Genomic DNA, 24,240 nt, shown 5'->3' with positions numbered 1-24,240 from the left:
TATACTGCAACTGGGCCCCAGGTCATTCTGTGATGAATGGAACAGATCCAGAACAGTGCTATGATATGAGCTCTGTCCTAGGGTGGAGATGGATAGAAACCACCAAAAGAAACTGTATTAATGAGGTTTGGTGAACTATGGAGGAACCAAACAGGGGTCGGTGATTGGGATAACAGAGTGACCCCTTGGAAGAGTGATCTGGAAGGACTTGCTGAAGAAGTGACATCCAAGGTGAAATCTAAAGAGTAAGAAGGAAAGAGCAGTGAGAAGAATTGGGCAAAGGGTCCAGAGAGAGGAACAAGCAGATGGTAAAGCCCTGGGGAAGGTCAGGCACTGTGGTTGGAGCACAGGCCGCTTGGGGTTGGGAGCAAGACGGAACTGCAAACATAGCCGTGGCCAGACCCACTCAGGCTGTGTAAGCCAAGCAAGGAGAGTGGGTTTCATTTGAATGGTGTGGGACAAAAGGTGTCCAGGGTATACTGACAAGTGTTCTCTTGCTGATGAATGGAAAAGAGGAAGGACCAGGCATGAGTGAACTGAGAAGAACAGGGATGTCACCACTGCACTGAGAAGATAAAGGACAGTTGTGATGTCAGGAGGAAGAGGGCATATGGGCAGATGGAAAGCTCCAGAATAAGCATTTGGGGGGAGTGGCAGAGAGAGGAAGCCCGGGTGACAGGGTCTGGTTACAATAACCCTGGGAGTATTGTTGCCTTTGATCTGGATAAGAGTGTGGAGGAAGAGAAGATCTGGGGAGAGAGTGTTTCGGGGGAATTGATGGATCTGGTTGTGCATGACAAGGTTCAGAAGCTGGCATAGCCCAGGCAAGATGTTGGGTGTGGCACCTTGACCTGCCTCCCTGCCATTTCTAGGGCAACCTCACCCCAAACCCATCAGGTCATGAGAATGAACCAATTTAAGTTAGGACAGACCCGCCTTCCCACCTCCTGGAGAGAACCATCCCCTATCTCTGCACCTGGAAGACACCCTCGTCACCTCTCTGAACCAAAAGGGATCCTGGCAGGCAGTGCTTTGGCAGACCACGCTCTCATTACACAACCACCCCCTTGGGCCATTGGATGGAGAGGAGGAGCCCAGTCTCACCGTCCCATGTCCCCACCGCCCCATCAGCACCTTCCATCTCTGGTCACTCTTGTCCATTCTCAATACTCTGCCCTGTGAGTCACAGTAGCGTGGACTTCCCAAAGAAGAAGAAATAAAAAAAAATTTAAAAAAAAGAAGAAGAAATCAAAAGGGAGGTGCTCATGGGGTTGGTGACATCACTCTACATCTGTGTCTGGAAAACAGAGAAACGCACAGGAGGGAAGCACAGCCTGAGGGATTTGTACCCTGCTTGGGAACCCAGAACCAAAATGGGACCTTTGAAAGCATCTGAGATCACAGTGTCAACTTGTGTGGCCAGAGGAGAACAGATGTCCCATGTGGATTGTGGGTGCTTGGAGCTGCAGGCTGCGGGATCCTAATACCAATGTGATCACCACTGAGGGCGGAGAGGATGGGCTGCTCTGGGATCCACCCCGGACATGGTCCGTCTTGATAAAGGAAGTGATGTGTCACAAGGTACGGAAGTTCCAATGAGGAGGAAAGCCTCCACTGTGTGCAGTGAGTGTGGACCATGGGAGGAGCAGCTGTGGGCTGTGGAAGGTTCAGCAATCCCAGTCCAGTCCTGGACCTGGCTCTGGAGCCTTCCCGTCATTGGGATTGAGAGGTGCCTGAGTCACTAGGTCCAGGGCTCTTTCTCAGCCTGTGCTCCTCCCTCCCTGAACTTCATACACCCAAGCAGCTTGAGTCATCGTGGAAGAAGGTTGTGGAGAACAATGACAAGTTGGATGAGGAAGCAAAGAGGGCTGAGAAAGCAGAAGTGGGGTGTGGACACCAGATCCTCTGTTTTTGAGGCTTGAAATTGGTACCCCCCCAGGTGCCTGGCATTGCAGGGGTGACAGCTGTGCTGCAGACATGACCACGTGGGACTGGATGGTGTGGCTACCTGCAGCTCTGCTCCTTTTGCAGGTTCCAGGTGAGTGGGGCCAAGCCCTGGCAGGGAAGTCTGCCCCAAGTGGGAGTGAGGGAGGGAGGCAGGGGGAGTGTGGATGCAGGGCGGCCCAAAGGGAGGGAAGGTGGATGTAGGGGGAAGGCAGGAGAGCAGAGAAGATTCTAGGATCAGCCAACATGGCCTCAGCAGTGACAGGAAGATTCAGTGCCTAAGCAGGTGAGTCGTGTCCACTCTTCAGGACAGAGCAGCAGTGACGAGAGGACCACCCTTACCCATGGTGTCACGGTCAGAAATGACGTCTCAGTGCATCACACACACACCCATGCCACGGACACCCTGTCCTTGTGCCTCTCAGTGACGGGGGAGCTACTTCCCCTCCCTCTGGTCTCAGGAAAGGCCTCTGCCAGACCCTGAGGGCCCTCGAGGGACTCAAGGATCACCTTGTCCCCAGATCTCCCTAACCCAGGCCCGTCTGCTGAGGGGCCACACTCGGCTGTGTTTTCCAGGCTGTTCGTCTCTGCGTGGCCCCGACTCCGTGTCGGGCACCGTGGGGGGATCCCTGAGCGTGCGGTGTCAGTACAAGGAGGGATTCAGAGACCATGACAAATACTGGTGCAAAAGCCCATGTGTGTGGAAGAAGATCGTGGAGACCACAGAGTCACAGAGAGAAGTGACGAAAGGCCGCGTGTCCATCAGGGACCATCCTGCAGACCTCACCTTCACAGTGACCTTGAAGAGCCTCACAGAAGGCGATGCAGGAACATACAAGTGTGGGATCGACACACTGTGGGTTGACCCCACCTTCTCCGTTGTGGTGTCTGTGAACCCAGGTGAGCTGCGCACACCCCCTCCCCCAGCACCAGCACCAGCACCTGGGCTACCTGAGACCGGGCTGATCGCCCTGCCTCTGTCAGGAGAGTAGTGGGATGTGGGAGAGAAAAGCGGGGTGAGGCTGGGGTCGGTGACGCAGGACACCCCGGACGTGCATGTATATGTCCTTATGTGTGTGTGTGTGTCCATGTGTGGAATCTGTTATATGTGCGTGTGCATGTCTAGGCATGGGTGCATTTGTGCATGTACGCATTGTGTTGTCTGCACACTCAACATGCACATGCACATGTCTGGTTGTCCTTGGTGCCTCTGTACACTACGTCCCGACACACTCTCACCCCTAAAGCTCTCACGGGGGGATGAGTGGGAATGGCCCTGAGTCTGGGGATGGCTGCCTTCCTGTCTTAACAAGGGTCCTGTCCTCACTCAAGAGGACCCGAGTCTCTCCCTGGACCTCACTCTGTCTTCCCTAGGACCCCTAGGGCATTTCCTCCCTTCCCTTACTGGCTGCCCCTGCACCTGGACATGACTGGGTCATGGATGGTTCATGAGGCTCCAGCCTCACAGCTCTGATCCTGGGGGGTCTGCTGCAGCCTCGAGAGAGGGCTACTGTGACCATTTGGGGACCACTCAGCCCCTCCAGCTTGACCCTTCCCTCCCCCTCTGGCCCCTTGTCCCCACAGGAGGGAGCCCAGAGATTCCCCTAAAATTCCCCCCGCAGACAAAGGGGAAGAAGGATGAGAAAAATGAGTTTTCAGGTCCTATGACCCCAAATATACTTCCATGTGCTGCAAATAGTTTCTTTTTTTTTTTTTTTAATTCATGAGAGACACAAAGACCCAGGCAGAGGGAGTAGCAGGGTCCCTGTGGGGAGCCCGATGCAGGATTTGATCCCAGGATCCTGGGATCACAATCTGAGCCAAAGGCAGACACTCAGCCACTGAGCCACCCAGGTGTCCCAATAGTTCTTCTTTACTAGAACTCTGTTTTTGCTGCCTAAGACCTGCAGGGAGGTCATCCATCTAAGGCTGTAGATTTGTATCTTGTGCTCTTATTCTGAATTTCTCTCTGGTTCCTCTGGGGTCCTTTCTGTAGGTCTTTGTTTCTCTCACACGGGACATTTCCCTCCCATGCCTTCTGTGGATTCCTGTTTAACAGTGAGGAGCTGAGTGTCCACGGACACCACCTGCCCTTCGAGGGAAACACCTTTGTCCAGTTGGCTTCAAGACAGACTTCTTTCTATGGGGTCCACTGGGTGTATGTCTGTCCCTCTAGATCTTTCTTTCGGGTCATTCCCTACCCCAGAGAGGACTGTCCAGGGGCCACCCAGTTTCCCAGGCCTGGCTGACAATTCAGGGGCCTAGTCATTGAGTGCCAGGGTCGACTCATTCAGTGTAGACTCTGCTGAGTGCCTTGCTTTGTGACCCTCACTCCAGACATAGCCATGCCTGAGGACCCTGCCGCACCCTACCCCACCCCACACTCTGGATCCATCTCTACAGACTAAACCTCACCCCATCCTCTGCTGGGGTAAACAAGGTGTGGTGTGGCTGAGACCGGACCCAGGTGCTCTCTCCACACACTCTCATGTTCCCCAGGAAGCAGGATGACTCTGCATCTGAAAGTGTCCACCTGGCCAGGGTGCACCCCTGGAGGGTGGATCAAGGGAAGGGCCAAGTCCCAGTCAGGCCTGGGCATAGCTGTGGGGGGATGCCAAAGCCAGGACATCTGTCCAGGTGGCCTGAGTGACCAGAACTCTGTGAGTCAGAACCTCACAGCAGACAGAGGGGGAGCCTGGGGGAAGACAGCAGGCCTGACATGGGTTTCTCCCTCTCTCCCAGGAGACCCCAGTTCTGGGAGGCCCACCAGCACCTCAGTTCTTTCTACGATCCTTCCAGCATCCACGTGGAGCACCACAACCCCACAGGAGACCTCCAACAGCAGGCAACGTCCTGGGTAAGGGGCCAGCAACTGGAGATTTCTGACACCAGGGTGCTCTCTAGGCAACGCGGAGGGGTGAAGAATGGGGGTGGGGCTCTCTTGACCTAGGTCCCTCACTTCTTTAGTAATTCCACGTCTAATTGTGGAAGTCCTACAAGTGCCTGCCGCTCTTCTGAGGACACGGCTCTGGGCCACCTAGACACAACCCTGCTCTGACAAAAGTTGGGAAATTCGCACAGTGAAGAAGTCAGCACATTCATCATTCGAAGTATGCCAGTTTGTGATGAATGCTTGGGGGAAATAGGACAGATGAGTCTGGAAGAGCATGTGTGGGAGGGTGACAGGTGGCAGGATCGTTATCTAATACACAATGATCAGAGAGGCCTTGCCAGGGAGAGGACATTTCCCTGGAGTCCTGCAGGATTGAGGAGCCAGCTCTCAGGTGCCTGCAGAAATCAGTCTCCAAGGACAGGAAAGAGCAAGTGTAAGTGTTTTCCAAAGGGGGCCTTCAGATCCTGGCCCAGGCCAGGTGCTCTGGGGCTCAGTGACCCCTGCACTCTCTCCCCTGCTTCCCCCACAGGCCCTGGATGGAGAGTCATCCTGTTGAAGACCAGGCCTCTGACGGAGGGGAGAGGTGAGTGAGGTCATTCCTTCCTTCCATCTCCACCCACTGAATTTTAAGGCTAACCTTTTAGAGGCACCGCACAGGCGCCAGATGCTCCCTGGGACTGAGGCAAACATTTCCAATCCCTCCTGGGAAATACAGTTTATGGAAGAGCAAACATCAAACAATAACCTTGACACTGATGTCTATCCCCCACACAGAGTAACCCCCAAATGGGGAGGGCTTAGGTAGACCTCAATTCCCAGCCAAGGTCCCGCCCACTCCCTGGCGTGTCCCTCATGTCATTCCAGTGGCCGGGCCCTTTCCGCATCCACAGTCCTGTCTCAAGGGCAGTTCTTAGCCTGAGGGTCACGGGAGTGGTCTGTAGTGTGGGGTTGCCCTGCCCATGGACCCACCTGGGACTGATCTCTGTGTGGACTGCTGTGGCCTCAGGACATGGGCCCAGGGACAGAAGGACAGTGGAGGGTACCAGGCCTCTACCTGAGGATGTGTGGCTCACTGTCTGTCCCCGTGTCCCCTACAGGTCCCTGCTCAGCAGGATCTACTTCCTGCTCCTGATCTTCCTGGAGGTGCCCTTGCTCCTGGGCTTCCTCAGTGCTGTTCTCTAGGTGAACAGACCTCAGAAGGGCTCTGGGGTGAGGCGGAGACCGCCTGATAATGAAAACCAGTAACACCAAGACCCACCCACTGCGACCCGCCCAGAATACAGTCCCTCTGATGGATGGGAATGGCCCTCTGAACAATTCATCCAGCCATTGTCTGTATTCCCATCAGAATACTTTGTAAACATTTTTGTGACTTTTCCTGCAATGTATCATGGACATTGAGAACGTTCCCAATAAATGCACACTCCTTAAATTCCAAATACACTTCAACCCTCGGGTGCCCACCTCACAGCTTAAGTAAAAAACACTAAAAAAAAAAAAAAAAAAAAAAAGTAAAAAACACTGTTAATATTTCTGAAGCCCCAAGGTCCTCCTTGAGGAAACCACTACAAATTTTACATTCATTTTCTCCTAGTTTTCTTCATGAGGTTGCCACATATATGCATACATATTTTCAAACTATATACATGTATTTTTTAATGGTCCCCAAGTTTATTTTATTTTTTCCAGATTATTTAGATACAACTGACATATTATGTGGTATGAAGGTTCAGCGTGTTGTTGATGCACACATATTGCAAATTGGTTACCACTGTGGGGTTAGCTAACATCTCCATCGTGCCACATCACTACCATTTCTTTTTTGTGGTGAGAATATTTAAGATCTGCTCTCTTAGCATCTTTTAAGTGTATAATAATTATTATTAACTGTAGTCACCATGTTATGCATTAGGTCTCCAGAATATATTCATCTTATAATCAAAAGTTTGTATCCTTTGGCCAATCCAATTATAACATGGGCAGAGAGAGGTGGCTTAGTGGATTAAGCATCTGACTCTTGATTTTTTAAAAACGATTTTATTTATTTATTCATGAGAGACACAGAGAAAGGCAGAGACATAGGCAGAGGGAGAAGTAGGCTCCCCTTAGGGAGCCTGATGCGGGACTTGATCCCAGGACCCTGGGATCACGACCTGAGCCAAAGGCAGACACTCAACCCCCAAGCAACCCAGGTGTCCCTGACTCTTGATTTTGACTCAGGTCATGATCTCAGAGTCATGAGATTAAGTGCCTCATCAAGTTCCATGTTGGACTTCACTGAGCATGGGACGTAAGATTCTCTCTCCTTCTCTCTCCGTCCCTCTCTCTGCACTCATGCTCTCTCTCTCTCTCTCAAGAAATACAACAGGGGGAACCTGGGTGGGTGGCTCAGTCTGTTAAGCATCTGCCTTTAGCTCAGGTCATAATCCCACAGTCCTGGGATGGAGCCCACATCAGCTCCCTACTCAGTAGGGAGCCTGCTTCTCCCTCTCCCTCCACTGCTCCCCTTGCTTGTGCTTGCTCTCTCTCTCTCTCTGTCAAATAAATAAATAAAATCTTTTTATTAAACAAAAACATGGGCAGAGGAACCAAATAGACATTTTTCCAAAGAAGACATACAAATGGGCAACAGGTACATTAAAAGGTGCTCAACATCACTTCTTGTCAGGGAGAGGCAAATCAAAACCATGATGAGACATCGCTTCCACCTGTCAGAATGGCTATCACCAAAAAAAACAGGAGAGAGCAAGCTTCAGCGAGAATGTGAAGGAGTGGAAACCTGTGTGCACTGTTAGGGGGACTCTAAACTTGTCTAGTGGAAGGGAAGGTGGGCAGGGGGTTGGGGTGACTGGGTGATGGGCACTGATGGGGGCACTTGGTGGGATGAACACTGCGTATTATGCTATATGTTGGAAAATTGAACTCCAATAAAAATAAAATAAAATAAAATTAAAATTAAAATAAATAAATAAATAATAAACTTGTCGAAGGCATTGGTGAGTGGGTGCTCAGTAAGTGCTTGCAAGTAAAGACCTGTACCGGAAGAAATAGAAAACCTGAACAGGCCAATAACTAGGGAGGAAATTGAAGCAGTCATCAAAAACCTCCCAAGACACAAAAGTCCAGGGCCAGATGGCTTCCCAGGGGAATTCTATCAAACGTTTAAAGAAGAAACCATACCTATTTTACTAAAGCTGTTTGGAAAGATAGAAAGAGATGGAGTACTTCCAAATTCGTTCTATGAGGCCAGCATCACCTTAATTCCAAAGCCAGACAAAGACCCCACCAAAAAGGAGAATTACAGACCAATATCCCTGATGAACATGGATGCAAAAATTCTCAACAAGATACTAGCCAATAGGATCCAACAGTACATTAAGAAAATGATTCACCATGACCAAGTAGGATTTATCCCCGAGACACAGGCTGGTTCAATACTCGTAAAACAATCAATGTGATTCATCATATCAGCAAGAGAAAAACCAAGAACCATATGATCCTCTCATTAGATGCAGAGAAAGCATTTGACAAAATACAGCATCCATTCCTGATCAAAACTCTTCAGAGTGTAGGGATAGAGGGAACATTCCTCGACATCTTAAAAACCATCTACGAAAAGCCCACAGCAAATATCATTCTCAATGGGGAAGCACTGGGATCCTTTCCCCTAAGATCAGGAACAAGACAGGGATGTCCACTCTCACCACTGCTATTCAACATGGTACTGGAAGTCCTAGCCTCAACAGTCAGACAACAAAAAGACATTAAAGGCATTCAAATTGGCAAAGAAGTCAAACTCTCCCTCTTCGCCGATGACATGATACTCTACATAGAAAACCCAAAAGCCTCCACCCTAAGATTGCTAGAACTCATACAGCAATTCGGTAGCGTGGCAGGATACAAAATCAATGCCCAGAAATCAGTGGCATTTCTATACACTAACAATGAGACTGAAGAAAGAGAAATTAAGGAGTCAATCCCATTTACAATTGCACCCAAAAGCATAAGATACCTAGGAATAAATCTAACCAAAGATGTAAAGGATCTATACCCTCAAAACTATAGAACACTTCTGAAAGAAATTGAGGAAGACACAAAGAGATGGAAAAATATTCCATGCTCATGGATTGGAAGAATTAATATTGTGAAAATGTCAATGTTACCCAGGGCAATTTACACGTTTAATGCAATCCCTATCAAAATATCATGGACTTTCTTCAGAGAGTTATTTTTTTTAATTTTTATTTATTTATATAGTTACACACAGAGAGAGAGAGAGAGAGAGAGGCAGAGGCACAGGCAGAGGGAGAAGCAGGCTCCATGCACCGGGAGCCCGACGTGGGATTCGATCCCGGGTCTCCAGGATCGCGCCCCGGGCCAAAGGCAGGCGCTAAACCGCTGCGCCACCCAGGGATCCCCCTCTTCAGAGAGTTAGAACAAATTTTTTTTAAGATTTGTGTGGAATCAGAAAAGACCCCGAATAGCCAGGGGAATTTTAAAAAAGAAAACCATACCTGGGGGCATCACAATGCCAGATTTCAGGTTGTACTACAAAGCTGTGGTCATCAAGACAGTGTGGTACTGGCACAAAAACAGACACATAGATCAGTGGAACAGAATAGAGAATCCAGAAGTGGACCCTGAACTTTATGGTCAACTAATATTCGATAAAGGAGGAAAGACTATCCATTGGAAGAAAGACAGTCTCTTCAAGAAATGGTGCTGGGAAAATTGGACATCCGCATGCAGAAGAATGAAACTAGACCACTCTCTTTCACCATACACAAAGATAAACTCAAAATGGATGAAAGATCTAAATGTGAGACAAGATTCCTTCAGACCAACTCTTGACAAAACATTTAGACAGGATAAATAATTCCACTCATCACAGCCTGTGTTTATGAAAATTTTGCAAATATTTTTTTTATTTTTTATTTATTTTCTTAAGATTGATTGATTGATGAGAAAGACAGAGAGCAAAGGGAGAGGGAGAGAGAGAATCTCAAGCAGACTCCCCACCGAGTGCAGAGCGCAATGCAGGGCTCCATCCCAGGACCCTGAGATCATGACCTGAGCTGAAATCAAGAGTCGGCCACCCAACCAGTGGAGTCACTCAGACACTCCCCACCCACATATTTTTTAAAAACCCAGCCCAATCATATTATTAGGAGTTGTTATGTTGTTGTTGTTGTTGTTAGTGAGTTGTATGAGCTTTTTATATATTTGGGATATATTCACCCCTTATCTGATATATGATTTGCAAATATTTCCTCCCATTCTGAGGGTTATCTTTTTATTTCATTGTTTCTATTGCTGGGCACAAGCTTTTATTTATTTATTTATTTATTTATTTATTTATTTATTTTTTAATGATTTTATTTATTTACTCATGAGAGACAGAGAGAGAGAGAGAGAGAGCCAGAGACACAGGCAGAGGGAGAAACAGGCTCCATGCAGGGAGCCCGATGTGGGACTAGATCCCAGGTCTCCAGGATCACACCCTGGGCTGAAGGTGGCGCTAAACCCCTGAGCCACCCAGGCTGCCCCATAAGTTTTTAATCTGATGCAGTCCTACTTATTAATCTTTGCTTTTGTTTCTTGTGCTTTTGGTATCACATTCAAAAATTGTTGTCAAGACCAAGGTCATGGATTTTTTTTCCCGTTTTCTCTTGTGAATGTCACAGTTTTGGTTCTTAGGTTTATGTCTTAATCCATTTTAAGTTAATATTTGTGAGGGGTCCAGTTTCATTCTTCTGCAAATGGTTCTCCAGTTTTCCTATCACCATTTCTTGAGGAGATAATCCTTTTCTCCATTAGCTGTTCTTGCCTCCCTTGTCAAACATTAGTTGACTTTATATGTAGGGGTTTATTTTGTAGGCTTTCAATGCTGATCTACATCGTTTTTTAAAGTTTTACTTATTTAAGTAATCTCCACACCCAACATGAGGCTTGAACTCATGACCCCGAGATCAAATGGCAGGTGCCCCTCAATTCTGATCGATATGCTTTTATGCTGATCCCATACTGTTTTGATTTCTACGTATAATATGATTTGCATCACTACAGGTCTGAGCCTTCTTCCTCCTCTTAGCCCTTCTGATTGTGCCCCCAACTATAGGACCTCCAGGAAGACCTCCTCCCTCCATAGCCGGCCCTGGACACCAGGGAAGAAGTACCTTTATGTGCTTCCCAAAGGTTTTCTTCAAGAATTTTAGCTACTGGGTTATAAATCAGGATCTTAACTAAATTATATCAAGTTAAGGCCAGAATTTGTCTTTTACTAATGAGGAAACCCAGGCTATCTCAGTCTCCTGCCTTGGGCCTATTTTATGCAACTCTTCATCTAACATCTGAAGTTTTGTCCAGGGCACGAATACAAATGTAGGGTGTTAGCCCTATCCCAGGATTGTGTCCTCAGAGCTTCACATACTTTTTCTCATTTAATTCCCATGACAACTCTTATGAGTCCATTTTATAGAAACAAACCTGAGACTCAGAAAAGTTCAGTAAGTTGTCCATGATCATCGCTAGTAAGTGGTGCTTGGGTTAGAGACCAGGCCTGTCCAGTCCTCCAACCTGTACTTTTATGCTGTTGGTTATAACACCTGAACAAACGCATCTCCCTATGCCAAGCTTGCTTATGTGACACCTGAGTGGGAAGGAGGTGCTGTTTCCTGCTGCTGGGACCCATTGTTGTGGTAGAGAAACATTTCTGGAGTTGATACCCAGACTACTATACCTCCTGACCCAAAGCGTGGTAGGCCAGATGCCCTTTGCTCTGCCCCATTTGCAGATACATCTCATCCTGCCCCTCCCCACTCCTCACTCCACATATGTAGTCTCCTCTTTCCTTTGTAATGGAAAAGTGTAATAAGACACATATTCCCCCAGCCCTTCCAAGAAATGACACTCAATTTGCTGAATAATTAAAGACAGGAAATACTCTACAAGAGGAAGTAAATGGGTCAGAATATGCAAAGGCAGTCCAGACAAACAAAGTGCAAGCGTGGCCTCAGGCCAAGTTGTGAGAGTCCAGCTGGGATCTGAGTGTGCTCTCCAGTTGTCAGTCAGAGGGGCCAGGAGCCCGGGAGGCAGGACCATGCAGCTGCAGCCAGTTCTTCTCCTGCTCAGCCTCCCAGGTGAGCTTGGTGGGGGAGGCCCCAGGGACCTGGTACCCGTGGGGTGGGGCAGGGGGCCGAGAGCTAGTCCAGGCAGAGAGGGAGGTGCTGTACCTGGGAAAATACGAGGTGGCTTTGTTAATTTATCCAGAAACGCTGAATGGGGTTTAAGGACTCCTTAAGAACACTGGGTTCTTACTTTATGCCAGACATGCACCAGGCCTTGAGGACTTGAAGGGAAAAAAGAAACAGAATTGGCCATTAAAAAGAAGACTCCAGACAGCTCAGTGGGTGAGACGTGCAAATAAACAGCAACCAGTGACAGGATATGATGAGGCATCGATGGAGGTGTGCTCAGAGGCCCAAGCAGGTCTGGCTAAAGGTGCTGCAGACAGCCACATAGACACCATCCATTTGATGAGCCTTGAAGAAAGGGATCAGCCCTTCAAGCAGAGAAGGGAGAAGAGCATTTCAGAGAGAGGGGACTGCTTGGCCAGGATATGGAGGCTTGAGAAAGGATGGTGCATTCATGCACCGGGGCCTCAGTGCTCAGGGGACCCTGGGGGAGACTGGTTGGCCATGAGGTTGGAAGCACACAAGACAAAATAAGAAGACCCTTGGATGGATGGCATGCCCAGGAACTGAGACTTTAAGAGAAGATTGCTCAGGATCCCAGGTGGGAGATGGGAAGGGGTCATGTATCTTTTCCTCTGTGGAAAGCCACTGCATACACTGAGAAGACATTGGGGTCAGTCCAAAAGTTTGCACACTGCATGCCATATCTGTGGGCCACATACAGCCTCCTTTATGAGCCAGGAGGCGGACCATCTAGCAAAACAGACTGGTCCACAGGGATTCCCAAGAAAGGGCCTCGTCAGGGAGTTGGGAGACTGGAGTTCCAGTCCTGACAGCAGCACATGACATGGGCAAGTCCCTCATTGTTCTAAGACCTGGATTTCTAGTGTGAATGGAAGGTCTCTACACCCTTCCTGGTTATAATGTTGTGAGACCCTGCTATGCAGATCAGATGTAAATAGATGAGATCTGGGGTCATTCTAGAATTAACCTTGCCATTGCTGATTTTATCGGTGGCAGAGAAGCCCCATGCTGATATCTATAGATGGATGGGGAGGGCAGCGGCTTCTCTGTGAACACTATGCTCCCTAGGCAGGACTCCAAATGGCCCAGAATTCCCAAAGACAGCAGTTCAGATTGTCTGCCTCTCCCCCTGGACTCTAGCTTTGCATTTGAGTTCAGAAACCCCCATCTGCCCCCTCTCTTAATCCCAATATCCAGCTCACCCAGAGGCCAAGGGGAAGGGTAAACTGCCCGGGTTCCCACACACAACACATCCACACAATGAAGTCAGATGCACACACTCACAGGCAGTCATGCCCCCATTCACATCTGTGTGCTCATGCATTCACATGCATACACATACACACACGGTGTCCCTTATATGTACACACCTACCCAAAAGTCTTCTGCCCTAGTTGAAGGCTGAGACGACAGTGGCTGCTCTCTGGCTTTGGGCAGGGTGGGCTTGGCTGCAGAGACAGGGCAGGGTGTCTCTCCTCTTCCAACTCTGTAAGTTCAGGAGGGAAGGGAGTGAAATAGTCAGTGATGCAAGAAAGCCACCCCACTAACAGACCACCATTAGGTGCTCTGGGTTACTTCTGTGAAATGAAAAGGAGAGAAAGTGGATGAGGTGAAGTCAGAATGACTCAACTTCCGGGAGGATGTTCCTGTCTGTTCCATTACACAGTCCTGCAGCAGCCCTGAGAGGAAGGTAGGGCACTGGCATAGATGGGCACTTGGTAAGTGTTTGTAAGTGGAGGAACAGAAGAACAGACTTGTATCCCAGAAATTACTCTTCAGAGCTTGAGCTGGCACAGATGCATGGGGACACCAGCAGGGATGCCTGTCCCATCTGTGCAAAACAAGGTGGGCTCAAACCCCCTAATACGTCCCGCACCCCCATGAGCCCCTCTGCTCTGAACTTTCCACTTGATTGCCTTGCTATCAACCCAGATAGGGAGCTCAACTATTTTAGTGACTTTGACACAAGATTATTCACACAAGGATTGTGCACGTGTGGCAAACTTTCCCAAAGGATTGACAAGAAGGAGAGAGGTTACATCTCAGAGTCAGGGAAAGGAAAAATTGAGATTCAAACAGCTGTATGCTTTTATGCCCTGTTCCTGAGCCCTGCTTCCAGCCGACTGCTCTCCTAGCATCTCCATTTTCCTTCAGACCAACTCTCGACAAAACACTGATTACAGGGCAGCCCGGGGGGCTCAGCAGTTTAGCGCCGCCTTCAGCCCAGGGTGTGATCCTAGAGACCCAGGATCGAGTCCCACCTCGGGCTCCCTGCATGGAATCTGCTTCTTCCTCTGCCTGCGTCTCTGCCTCTCTCTCTTTCTGTGTCTCTCATGAATAAATAAATAAAATCTTAAAAAAAAAACCACTGATTAGTAGTTCCATCTATCACAGTCTGTGTTTATGAAAACTTCCCACATATTTTTAAACAAACCTAATCACATTATGAATGCTTTATTGCCAGATTAAATTTGCAAAGTTGGAATTGATGAACTTCTATTTTGAGTCAACAATGTCTCTAATCCTGTTTATGATTATTGGCAAATATCATCTTCACTGACCCAACTTTGGATCATAGCTGTGTTGTCTGTATTATCTTAAGAAGGAAAATGACCCTTTATGTTGACTCTTGTATTTGATTTTCATTGATACTGATTACTGTCTCTTAGCAACTTTTTCCTAATTGAGTCTTCAATTATTAAAATCTCTTCCTAGTTGTTTTTATCAGGTAATTATAAACATTTTTCACATGCTAGAAATGTATGACTTAAACAGTGAAATTCCCTCCCCAAACCCCAGTTTCAGCACAGAATGCTATTAAGAGTTTACAACACCTATTGCCCTATTTTTTTTCTATGCATGCACTGCAGAAAAACCATAGAAGTGGAATCTAAACACTCTGTTATGCAACTTTTTAAGAACCTAATAATAACGTATCTGGGACATCTTCCCTATTATTATTTGTGATGTGTCTTCTTCTTTTAACCATGGTATGGGTAAACAATTATTTATTAGCCTGATCTCCCAGTAGTGATATTTGAATTTGCTTCCAGAGTCTACCATGTATTACATTAGCCCTGCAATTGGCAGCCTTCCACTTTAGTGGCCCCTGGTATGGAAATTGTAATTCATGCCAGAATCAAAATGATTGTGTCCAAGATCATGACAGCCAGCTCCTTTGCAAAAACAATCATAAACTTTATTAGTAACTTCCAGGATCCAGATACCGTGCAAGACACGGGGACTGGGAATGGGGAAGAGAAAGAAAACACAAACACAAAGTCTCTGCCCTTCAGGGCAGAGCATCCTAGTAAGGAAGACAGAGAGAGACTGGCAATGGTAACAAAATATCTGTGTGGCACTCAGGTTCCTATAAGGATATGGAGCAACAGAAGGAAGTAGTTCTGGTTGGAAAAGGGAATAAGGTGACCTGTAGGCGGGGTGGGCTCAAAGAAGGGTTTCCTGATAGAAGGAAGGACATGAGCAGTGACATAGCACCTGGGAGGGCACATCAGAGTCAGAAGAAGAAAAAAGTAGGGGTGGGCTATAGGGTCCAGCGGAAGGCAGGGAAGAGCAGGAAATGGTGCTGGACAGAGAGCTTGGATCTAGAAGGAAAAGAAAAGTTGAATGCCCAACTAAAGTGTTTTAAGTCATTCTAAGGCAGTGGGGAGTGGTTGTAGAAAAGATCTTGAAATCCTGCTCATGACAAGTGCAGGTGAGGCCAAGATGGGACAACTTCAGCATGTAACTCCAGCAGTAATGTGCAGAGGACATTGGAGAATGGAGTGCAGCAGGAGCTGGAGAAGCCTCTCTGGATGCTACGGCCATGATCCGGGCACCAGATGAGTTCCTGAGTGGTGACAGGCTCCAACTGATGGGGCAACCCCCAAAAGGGTACCTGCAGTTTGACACATACCCAAGTCTTACAACAACCTGCAAAGTGGAAATTAGCATAGCCATTTTGCAAATAGAGAAGAAGCAAGGCCAAGGGAAGCGAAGTAGCTTACCCAAGACTTCCTAAGTAATGTGTGGTAGGTGTGCCTTTCTGTGTCCAAATTCACCCTCTTTCTGCTATGTCATACTGTCATCACGAACCATGACAGTAGGGGAGGAAAGAAGGAAATCATTTTGAGAAGTGTTTTTGAGGTAGAGTTAACGAAATTGCTAACCCATCAGTTGTAGAGGAAGAAGGGAAGGACGGGATCAATGAAGATGCCAAGTTCTCTAGAGTAGAGTTAGTTCTGCTGAGCCAAGCTTCTTTCCAATGGCTACTGTAACAAATGACCACAAACTTCGTGGCTTGAAATGACAAAACTTATCATCTTACAGTTCTGAAAGTCAGAAGTCCAAAATGGTCTTACTGGCTAAAATCAAAGTGTAGGCAAGGTTGTATTCCCTCTGAAGGTTCTAGGGAAGAATCTGCTTGCTCACCTTCCAGAGGCTGCCCAAGCTCCTTGGCTCACAATCCCTTCATCCATCTTCCTGCAGCATGGCTTCTTCCAATCTCCCTCTTACTCTGACACTGACTCTTTTTTCATCTTATATGAACCCTTCTGATGACATCAGACCCAATTAAATAATCTAGGATAATTGCCCCACTTCACATGTTCTTGAGATTGGGATGTCAACATCTTTGGGGGGCAGGATTCTTCTGAGCACAAATGAAAACCTCAAGTGAACTAAAGTAACAATGGGGAGACAGTCCAGGGTGTGAGGAGGTGCGCCTTCCCAGTACAACAGACCTGATTCCTGTGGCCGCATGGAGATACCCTCACCTGGCCTGACCCTGAAGCTCTAAGCTAGTCAGGAGGAGCTAAGACAGGAGAGACGTCCACTGTGCTTCTCTGCTTCTCTGTGCTTGTTCACTTCCATTTGATCAAGGTACAAGAGGTCATAGCCAGGGACAAAGAGTGTCGGTCCACTCTCATTCAGTCAGCTTGACTGGAATCCATCCCCAGAGCAGCACAATACCCTGTCCACTTGTGCGAGCCTCTAACCCATCCCACTCCCAGCTATCTTTGCTATCTGCCACGTGAGCCCTCTGCTGGAGAACGGAAATACTGAAGCAGAACAAGTTTAGGGTGGATTTAGTCTTGTGACGATGGACTTTGGGGTGGAGATGGACAGTGTGTATTTGGAAATGGTAAGCTGGAGCTAAGGGGAGAATGTGGGCCACAGACATGGAATGGGAGAATCATCAGCATGTTGGCAATAACCAAAATCACAGAAAGGAAGAATCCCTCCATGGGGGTGTAATAAAGTGGGACAAAATGAGGCCTGGAGAGAGACCACCGGGCTGCCCCCTGTGGTGCTTCAGGGCTCACAAGAACCCACTCTTCACAGCTGTGTGTCCAGTAACATTGCACTGACTGCCTGAGATCAACTGGGGTGGGACTATTTACCCTAGAGAAATTGGAAAATGCCACAAATGGAGATTTTCTTCCCCAGAGGGCTAGTTGTTAAGTATTTAGCAACACACCACTTTTGCGCCAAGATTTAAAGAGGGAGGAAGAGAAATCAGTAGAGGCCTTGGAGATGAGCAGTTGGAGAAGGAAGAAAGTGAATGAGGACCGAGTTTCAAAGCTAAGGAAAAACAGTGTCAGAAAGTCAAGAGTGTCACCACTGTGAGTAGGGGGCCAGGGAAGTGAGGACCAAAAAAGTCGGACATTATCACCGTGGGAGGTATTGGGGAAGCTGGATAGAGGAGGCGGATCTCTGGGGTCAGCTAGGTGATAGCTGCAAAGGCCGGGACTCTGGCTCAGTCCCTGGACACAAGACCTGGGGCCACTTGAGCCCTTGGGGCTCCTGGGCCAGGCCTGGCTCCAGAGAGTTGTATCTTGGGATTCTGTTTTCTAGGCTGTGTCTCCATCCAAGGCCCAGAGTCCGTGAGGGGCCTAGAGGGGGGCTCAGTGACCGTGCAGTGTCACTATACACCAGGATGGGAGACCTACAAGAAGTGGTGGTGTCGTGGAGCATACTGGAAATCATGTGGCATCCTTGTTCAAACAGAAGGATCAGAGCAAGAAGTGAAGAGAGACCATGTGTCCATCAGGGACAACCAGAGACAGCACTTGCTCACAGTGACCATGAAGGAGGTCAGGCAAAGTGACACAGACACTTACTGGTGTGGGATTAGCAAACCTGGACCTGATCTTGGGGCACCTATCAAAGTGACCATTGACCCAGGTAAGAATTTTCTTGTCTACACAGTGAGGCCTTCATGCTCAGGACAGAAAGAGTGAGGGGCTCTCACTCCCAAGGGCAGAAGGAAAATGGCTGAGTACCTTAGTGTCCTCATCACAGTCCCTGAGGTCACCTGAGGTATTCAACTGATGCATGCAGGGCTGGCAGGTTATAGGGCGGGAATGGGGATATGGGCGCTCCCTTCACTGCCCATGGCCCAGGCCAGCTCTCCTGGGGACCAACAGCCCTGGCATGGGTGGACCTTGGATGCCTGCACAGGGTCCTGGGGCACTGATTTAGGTAGTGGTCAATCTCTGGTAGTCACACTCCAGACCCATCACTACACAGAGGGTCAGGAGAGACACCTGGGGAAGCCCTGAACCCCAGGAACTTCGACAACCTTGAGTAGCTCCAACTGATGGAGCTCCAACAGTGCCTCTCCTCTCTGGGCCCCCAGTCGCCCTGTCCTCTACTTTCCCTGGCTGTGTAAGAGTGAGCAAGGAGATAGAGGGACCCAAGAAGGGGCTCACGTAACAGTGGATGTTGTGAAGAGAAAGGAAGGCTTTGGCCATTATGCCAAAGTCAGGGACCCCTCGAACTATCCTGGGGTCTCCTCAGGCCTAGGACTCAACTAAAAAACAGGTCCTGGATGCTCAGTGCCAAGCTGGTCTCAGGAATCCATGACCAAGCAGTCAACCATAAATCGTAACCACAGTTTCCCATAAAGATGTTTAATTTGTCATAACCATTGCTAACGATTGAACCTGAATGTGCTCTCTTATCCACCAGTCCTCCTGAGTCCTCCTCCTCCTTACCACCTCAAAAACTGGGCACCCCATTTCCAGAACCATCTGTCCTTGAGCCCAGAGTAGGCGCTGCTTGAGCAGAAAGGACCAGGGATGTTCTCCCCCTGGCTGAAAGTCCCACCCAGAGGGCTAAGCAGACAGAACTGGAAAGCCAGATCTCTCTCCCCAGAAGCAACTGCAGTGTGTGCTCCTGATTCATTTTTATTTCTTCTCGCCACATCTGAATCAATGGAGAGTAACTGAGTGGTGGTTCAGAAAACTCAGCAGAGGGCACCTGGGTCGCTGAGTCAGTTAAGCTTCTGCCTCTTGGTTTCTCCTCAGGTCATGATTTCAGGGTAGTGAGATGGAGCCCTGCATCGGGCTCTGTGCTCATTCGAAAGTCTGTTTGAGATTCTCTCCCTCTCCCTCTGCCTCTCCACCTGCCCCCTGCTAACATAAATCAATAAAATATTTTTTAAAAGAAGAAGAAAACTCACCAGAAAGGGAGAAGCCCGGGCACTGTATCCAGAGACGAAGCTTCCCAGTCCAGGGGCAGGGGAGCTCCCCAGGGGGCCTGGCAGGGCACTGGGAGCCACACATGAGCCCCTGTCTGTCCCCATAACCTGTAGCCGACTCTGCCTGTGTCTAGGGGTTCTGAGCACCCAGGCCAGCCTGCAATCCAGGACAACTACCAGCGGCCGTGCAGGAACGTCATCTGGCTCCTACATCAGGTGTGTAGGCCTCCGTCCTTACCCTGCCCCTACCTGGGGCCTCTCCTGCTCTGCTTCGGTGCCCTCACAGGTTGCCAGAACTGTCACAGCCAGGGTCAAGGCCCAAAGCTACTCCCGTCCTGCCAACTGGCTCCTGCCGGTGTCGCCCCTCACCCCCCATCTCCCATTCCACCCTCCCCGGGAAGCTGCTCTGCAGAATCTTTCTCTATATTCAGTTGTCAAGAAAAAAAGCCCTGATGTCCTAGAGTGTGCGAGGGGAGAGAGGACAAAATCTCCACGGTGCAAGGCACCGGATGCTGCAGAGCAGGAGTGTGGTTCAGCCACCCTGAGCTGGCATTAATGGGAGCAGCAAAGGCGCGCAGCCTGTCGTGGGTGACCCTACAGCGCTGCTTCGGGAAGGGGAGCCTCGGGAGGCGCCATCAGAAAGGAAGATGGGCCTAGAGCAAAGCAAAACCAACAGGCTGAAGGTCCTTCTGAGGAACCTGATGGTTGAGCCACTGAGAAGGCTCATGGGGAGTCTCGGCGTAGGCCTGCCAGGTCCATGGTCGCAGGCTTTGCCTAGCTGGCCAATGCCCCATGCTGTCGGGGCCCTGAGAGTGATGGGGCCGGGGGCCTGGGGCTCTGATGGCTCTGTCCCCTCTTGCAGGCACCACTACATTCTCCTGGTGTTCCTGAAGGTACCCATCTTGCTCCTGTTGGTCGCTGCTGTGCTTTGGTTGAAGGGGTCTCAGCAGAGACCGTCTATATGAACTTGCCCTCTGATATTCTCATCAAAGACACAACCCTTTAGACAGATGGACGAGCAGAACCTTCTGCCCCTGGACCCCATTTCCAAAGGAGACACAGGCTGTGAAAGAAATGCCTCTGGGTCCTCAGGACGCAGTGACAGAGGCGGGAAACACTGAAGGGCTGGCCGGGAACCCTTCCACCACAATCTGCACAGCTCAGAGACACAACTCGGGCCCCTTTTGAGGTGCCATGGCCTTGTTCCCACTCCTTCGAGAGTGGGATGTCCCACCCTACCCACCATGGGGCTGAAGCTCATGGTCGGAGCTGTTGGGGTGGAATTCAAGCCATGCCTTCTCTGCTGGAAGAAGTCAGGGCACAGGGCCAGGGACCCAAGCACAGAGAGAAGAAGTAGGGGTGCAGACAGAGACACGAAGCACTGCCCACACCCTGGTCTCCTTCACTCCTGAGACCAGCTCAGTATGTGCCATGTCTGAGCTTCTGATACATAAAGGGTTTTTTCTCAAGCCGGTTGAGTTGGATTTTGATGGCTTGTGCCCATGAGAACTCTGATGGATGCACTCACACCCCAAAGAGGGGAATCTGTGTGGGTTCCCAGTTCTGGGGCATCCCCTCTGTCCAGGGAGGACACTGCTCTGAGTACCCTGAGCAGAGGAGGGACCAGGAGGCTCTGTGGGCCCAGCTCCAGGGCTGGCTTTCCTCCCTCTCCCTCCTCCTCCTCCTCCTCTGTCCTGGCTCCCTGAGCTCCCTGTCCCCCACCCATCAGGGCCTGAGGCTTCCAAGGAGCCACGTTCACTTCTCCCTTGGGGCTGCTAGGCCTCAGAAACCACCTCAAGGTTGGGGAGGGCAGTCAGAAAAACTGAGGGAAAGGATGTTGCCTCTCCTACATAATGATGTTTAAATAATAATAATTAATTTGTTTAGATGATCTTAATAACTAAAATTGTCTGAGATAAATGATGTTTTTTCCTTTATCCATTTGGATGGACTTGGTCACTTTGCAACTTACATACAGGCCATGGGTCCTCTCACTGAAGGTAGCATCACTTCACGTGAGGAGGAACAGCCCCATCTGAGACATGTCCACCCACGTGCGAAAACACACAAACACATCAGTTTGGAATGTTTCCCTTTGTTGTCCCATGAAGCTTTATTGAGCAACAGTTGACAAATAAAGTTGTGTATATTAAAGGTGTACATGTGATTTTTTTTTAAGGGGCGTAAATGATGATTTAAGACCTATATGCTGGGACTCCTGCGTGGCTCAGTGGTTAAGAGTCTGCCTTTGGCTCAGGTCATGATCCCTGTGTCCTGGGATCTGGTCCAACAGGCTCCCCACAGGGAACCTGCTTCTCCCTCTGCCTATGTCTCTGCCTCTCTCTGTGTCTCATGAATAAATAAATAAAATCTTTTTAAAAAAAGATCTATATGCCTTGTTAAATGAACACTGCAATCCAGTTCATTAACAAATCCATCACTTTACAAACTTTTTTTTTGATATGGGAGGAGCACTTCAAATCTACCCTCTTAGCAAATTTCAAGTATACAACACAGTATTATTAACTGTAGTCATCATACTATACACACTACACTAAACCCAGAACTCATAACCAAAAGCTTGTGCCCTCTGAGCAACATCACTCCGTCTTCCCCACACCCTAGCCCTTGGTTCTATGTGGAACGTTCCCCTCTGAACACCTGGGAAGATGTGTCCACCTTGTCCTTTGTCCTAAGAGGTAGGCCCCGGTTCTCGGGCTCAGGAGGCCACGGGAAAATACCTCACCAGGGGATGAAGGAGATGGGAATCCCTGTCCCTAGCATGTAGCTGGAACTTCTCCTCCCCACCGGGAAGTGAGAGTTCCTTCTCTTTGCCCTTCAGCCAATGAGAAGTTTTCTCCCACTTTCACTTGGTTTAAGGCTCTAGTCAGTGGTCGGCCTGAAAATTCCACTGGGGCCAGAGAGGATAAACTTTGAACCAGACTAAGAACCTTTGAGACACTCTGTTGGAGACCAAAGTCCATAGATCCACGAGCACCAAAGGACCATCTCTGTGAATACTTCCCTGGCCCAGCTCTCCAAGATGTGACCAGACTCGGGCAGTGACAACCAGCCCTTGGGGTACAAGGCCAGAGCCCAGGAGCTTCACCAGCTGGCCCAAATGGGTGCAAGGCTGCTGGCAATTGCTGTCTTGTGCCAGCTTTTCCCACAGTGTCTTACTGGTTGATATTCAATGACCCCTATGTTTTTGGAGATTCTGTGGTTGGGTTCTTACTCTCATGACATCATCAAAGAAGATGCCCTAGGGTAGGTATCTTTCATCTGTCCTGAACATCACACCCACCACACACATGAGTGCATGCATGCACACACGCACTCTCCTGGGAACTGCCTCTTGGGTTGTCATGAAAATGATGAAGAAAAAAAAAAAAGAAAGAAAGAAAGAAAAGAAAAGAAAAAGAAAATTATGAAGCAAAACTTGCCTCTTACACCCACTGTCTGGGGCAGGGAGAAAGACAGAAATCATAAATTAGCCACTAGAGCAGGAGACCTTTTTCTAGCAGATGTGTTTCTACTAAGAAACCTGATGCCAAAGACCCTGTGCCCTTAAACAGCTCTAGATGGAGGCAGCTCCTCACATGTTCACTTCAGCAGACATCATAACCAAGAGTCAGTGGAGACAGAGAAGTGCAGACAGTAGGAGCAGATTGCTCTTTTCTTATTTTTTAAAGGTTTTATTTATTTATTCATGGAAGACACAGAGAGAGAGGCAGAGACACAGGCAGAGGGAGAAGCAGGCTCCATGCAGAGAGCCCGACATGGGACTCGATCCCAGGTCTCCAGGATCACACCCTGGGCTGAAGGCGGCGCTAAACCACTGAGCCACCCGGGCTGCCCAAGATTGCTCTTTTAAGAAGAAAGCACAACTTCTCCTTTCCCATGAGTTCCTCTTCATGCATTCTTACTTCCTTTTTCTTTTCTCTTTTTTTTTTAAAGATTTATTTATTTATTTATTCATGAGAGACAGAGAGAGAGAGGCAGAGACAGGCAGAGGGAGAAGCAGGCTCCCCACAGGGAGCCCGATGAAGGACTCAATCCTGGATCCCAGGCTCAGATCCTGACTAAGATCGACTGCTGAGCCACCCAAGCGTTCCTCTTTTTCTTTCTTTCTTTCTTTTTTTTTTAATGGATTTTTTTCCTTCTGAGCAGCTTCATAACTACAGAGGAAGCTCACCAAGAGCAGAGAGAAGCTGGTCAGGGTCCGGAGAAGTAGCTGCAGCCCCACCACAGTGGGAAGGACCCCTGCCACCACCTGGGATGTGCAGTTCATTCTTCTTGACACTGGATATGTTATGAATGGTGTTTTCTTTAAAAATGAGACTAAAGGAAGAAGGTTCTAGCACCTTCCCTGCCTATCCTCTGAAGCATCTCCCCCTGTGGCTCATTGGTCCCCCTTGTTCCACCTGCCTCAGGCTTTCCAGATCCCTATGGCTGGTTTGCTTATGTCTCACCTGCTCCCCACCCAGGCTCTCTGGGAGTCAAGTCCCCAGAAGCGGGGGTCCAGGTATAGTCCTGGCAACTTTCCTGGGCCTCCCCAAAACCCATGCTATGAAGGCTAACAGGGAAGAGGCCAGCGGCCTGGGGTCCCTCTGGGCACCACTGTTTCAGCCTCTTGCCAGACAGGCACCATCTGCTGCCCTGCATCATCTCTATCCCAGCTCCTAATTTCCCGATCAACTTAC

The 24,240-nt window shown here is 48.9% G+C and overlaps 2 protein-coding genes across 5 annotated transcripts; both read left to right on the top strand.

The window, feature by feature from the left end:
* The first annotated feature begins 1,576 nt into the window (after positions 1 to 1,576).
* Positions 1,577 to 6,276, top strand: LOC144286972 (CMRF35-like molecule 6). Of its 2 annotated transcripts, XM_077854124.1 has the most exons (6): positions 1,577 to 2,038; positions 2,521 to 2,844; positions 4,687 to 4,801; positions 5,179 to 5,270; positions 5,367 to 5,420; positions 5,935 to 6,276. In XM_077854124.1, the coding sequence occupies exons 1-6, from the start codon at positions 1,978 to 1,980 to the stop codon at positions 5,967 to 5,969; spliced, it is 681 nt and encodes a 226-aa protein (XP_077710250.1). In that variant the 5' UTR covers positions 1,577 to 1,977; the 3' UTR covers positions 5,970 to 6,276. The 2 variants fall into 2 exon arrangements, with proteins under 2 accessions (XP_077710250.1, XP_077710251.1); XM_077854125.1 differs by lacking the exon at positions 5,179 to 5,270 and having other exon boundaries at positions 1,579 to 2,038.
* A 5,529-nt stretch (positions 6,277 to 11,805) lies between these two features.
* Positions 11,806 to 21,691, top strand: CD300LB (CD300 molecule like family member b). 3 transcript variants are annotated; one of them, XM_077854123.1, is made up of 4 exons: positions 11,806 to 11,976; positions 18,064 to 18,240; positions 19,672 to 19,753; positions 20,400 to 21,691. In XM_077854123.1, the coding sequence occupies exons 1-4, from the start codon at positions 11,937 to 11,939 to the stop codon at positions 20,500 to 20,502; spliced, it is 402 nt and encodes a 133-aa protein (XP_077710249.1). In that variant the 5' UTR covers positions 11,806 to 11,936; the 3' UTR covers positions 20,503 to 21,691. The 3 variants fall into 3 exon arrangements, with proteins under 3 accessions (XP_077710249.1, XP_077710246.1, XP_077710247.1); XM_077854120.1 differs by having other exon boundaries at positions 17,911 to 18,240; XM_077854121.1 differs by lacking the exons at positions 19,672 to 19,753; positions 20,400 to 21,691 and adding an exon at positions 19,505 to 19,664 and having other exon boundaries at positions 17,911 to 18,240.
* The last annotated feature ends 2,549 nt before the right edge of the window (positions 21,692 to 24,240 follow it).

The sequence above is a fragment of the Canis aureus genome, chromosome 16 (genome assembly GCF_053574225.1).
Source record: "Canis aureus isolate CA01 chromosome 16, VMU_Caureus_v.1.0, whole genome shotgun sequence".
Taxonomy (NCBI): Eukaryota; Metazoa; Chordata; class Mammalia; order Carnivora; family Canidae; genus Canis; species Canis aureus.
Note: the sequence above shows the minus strand (reverse complement) of the source record. Positions and strands in the feature narration are given on the sequence as shown.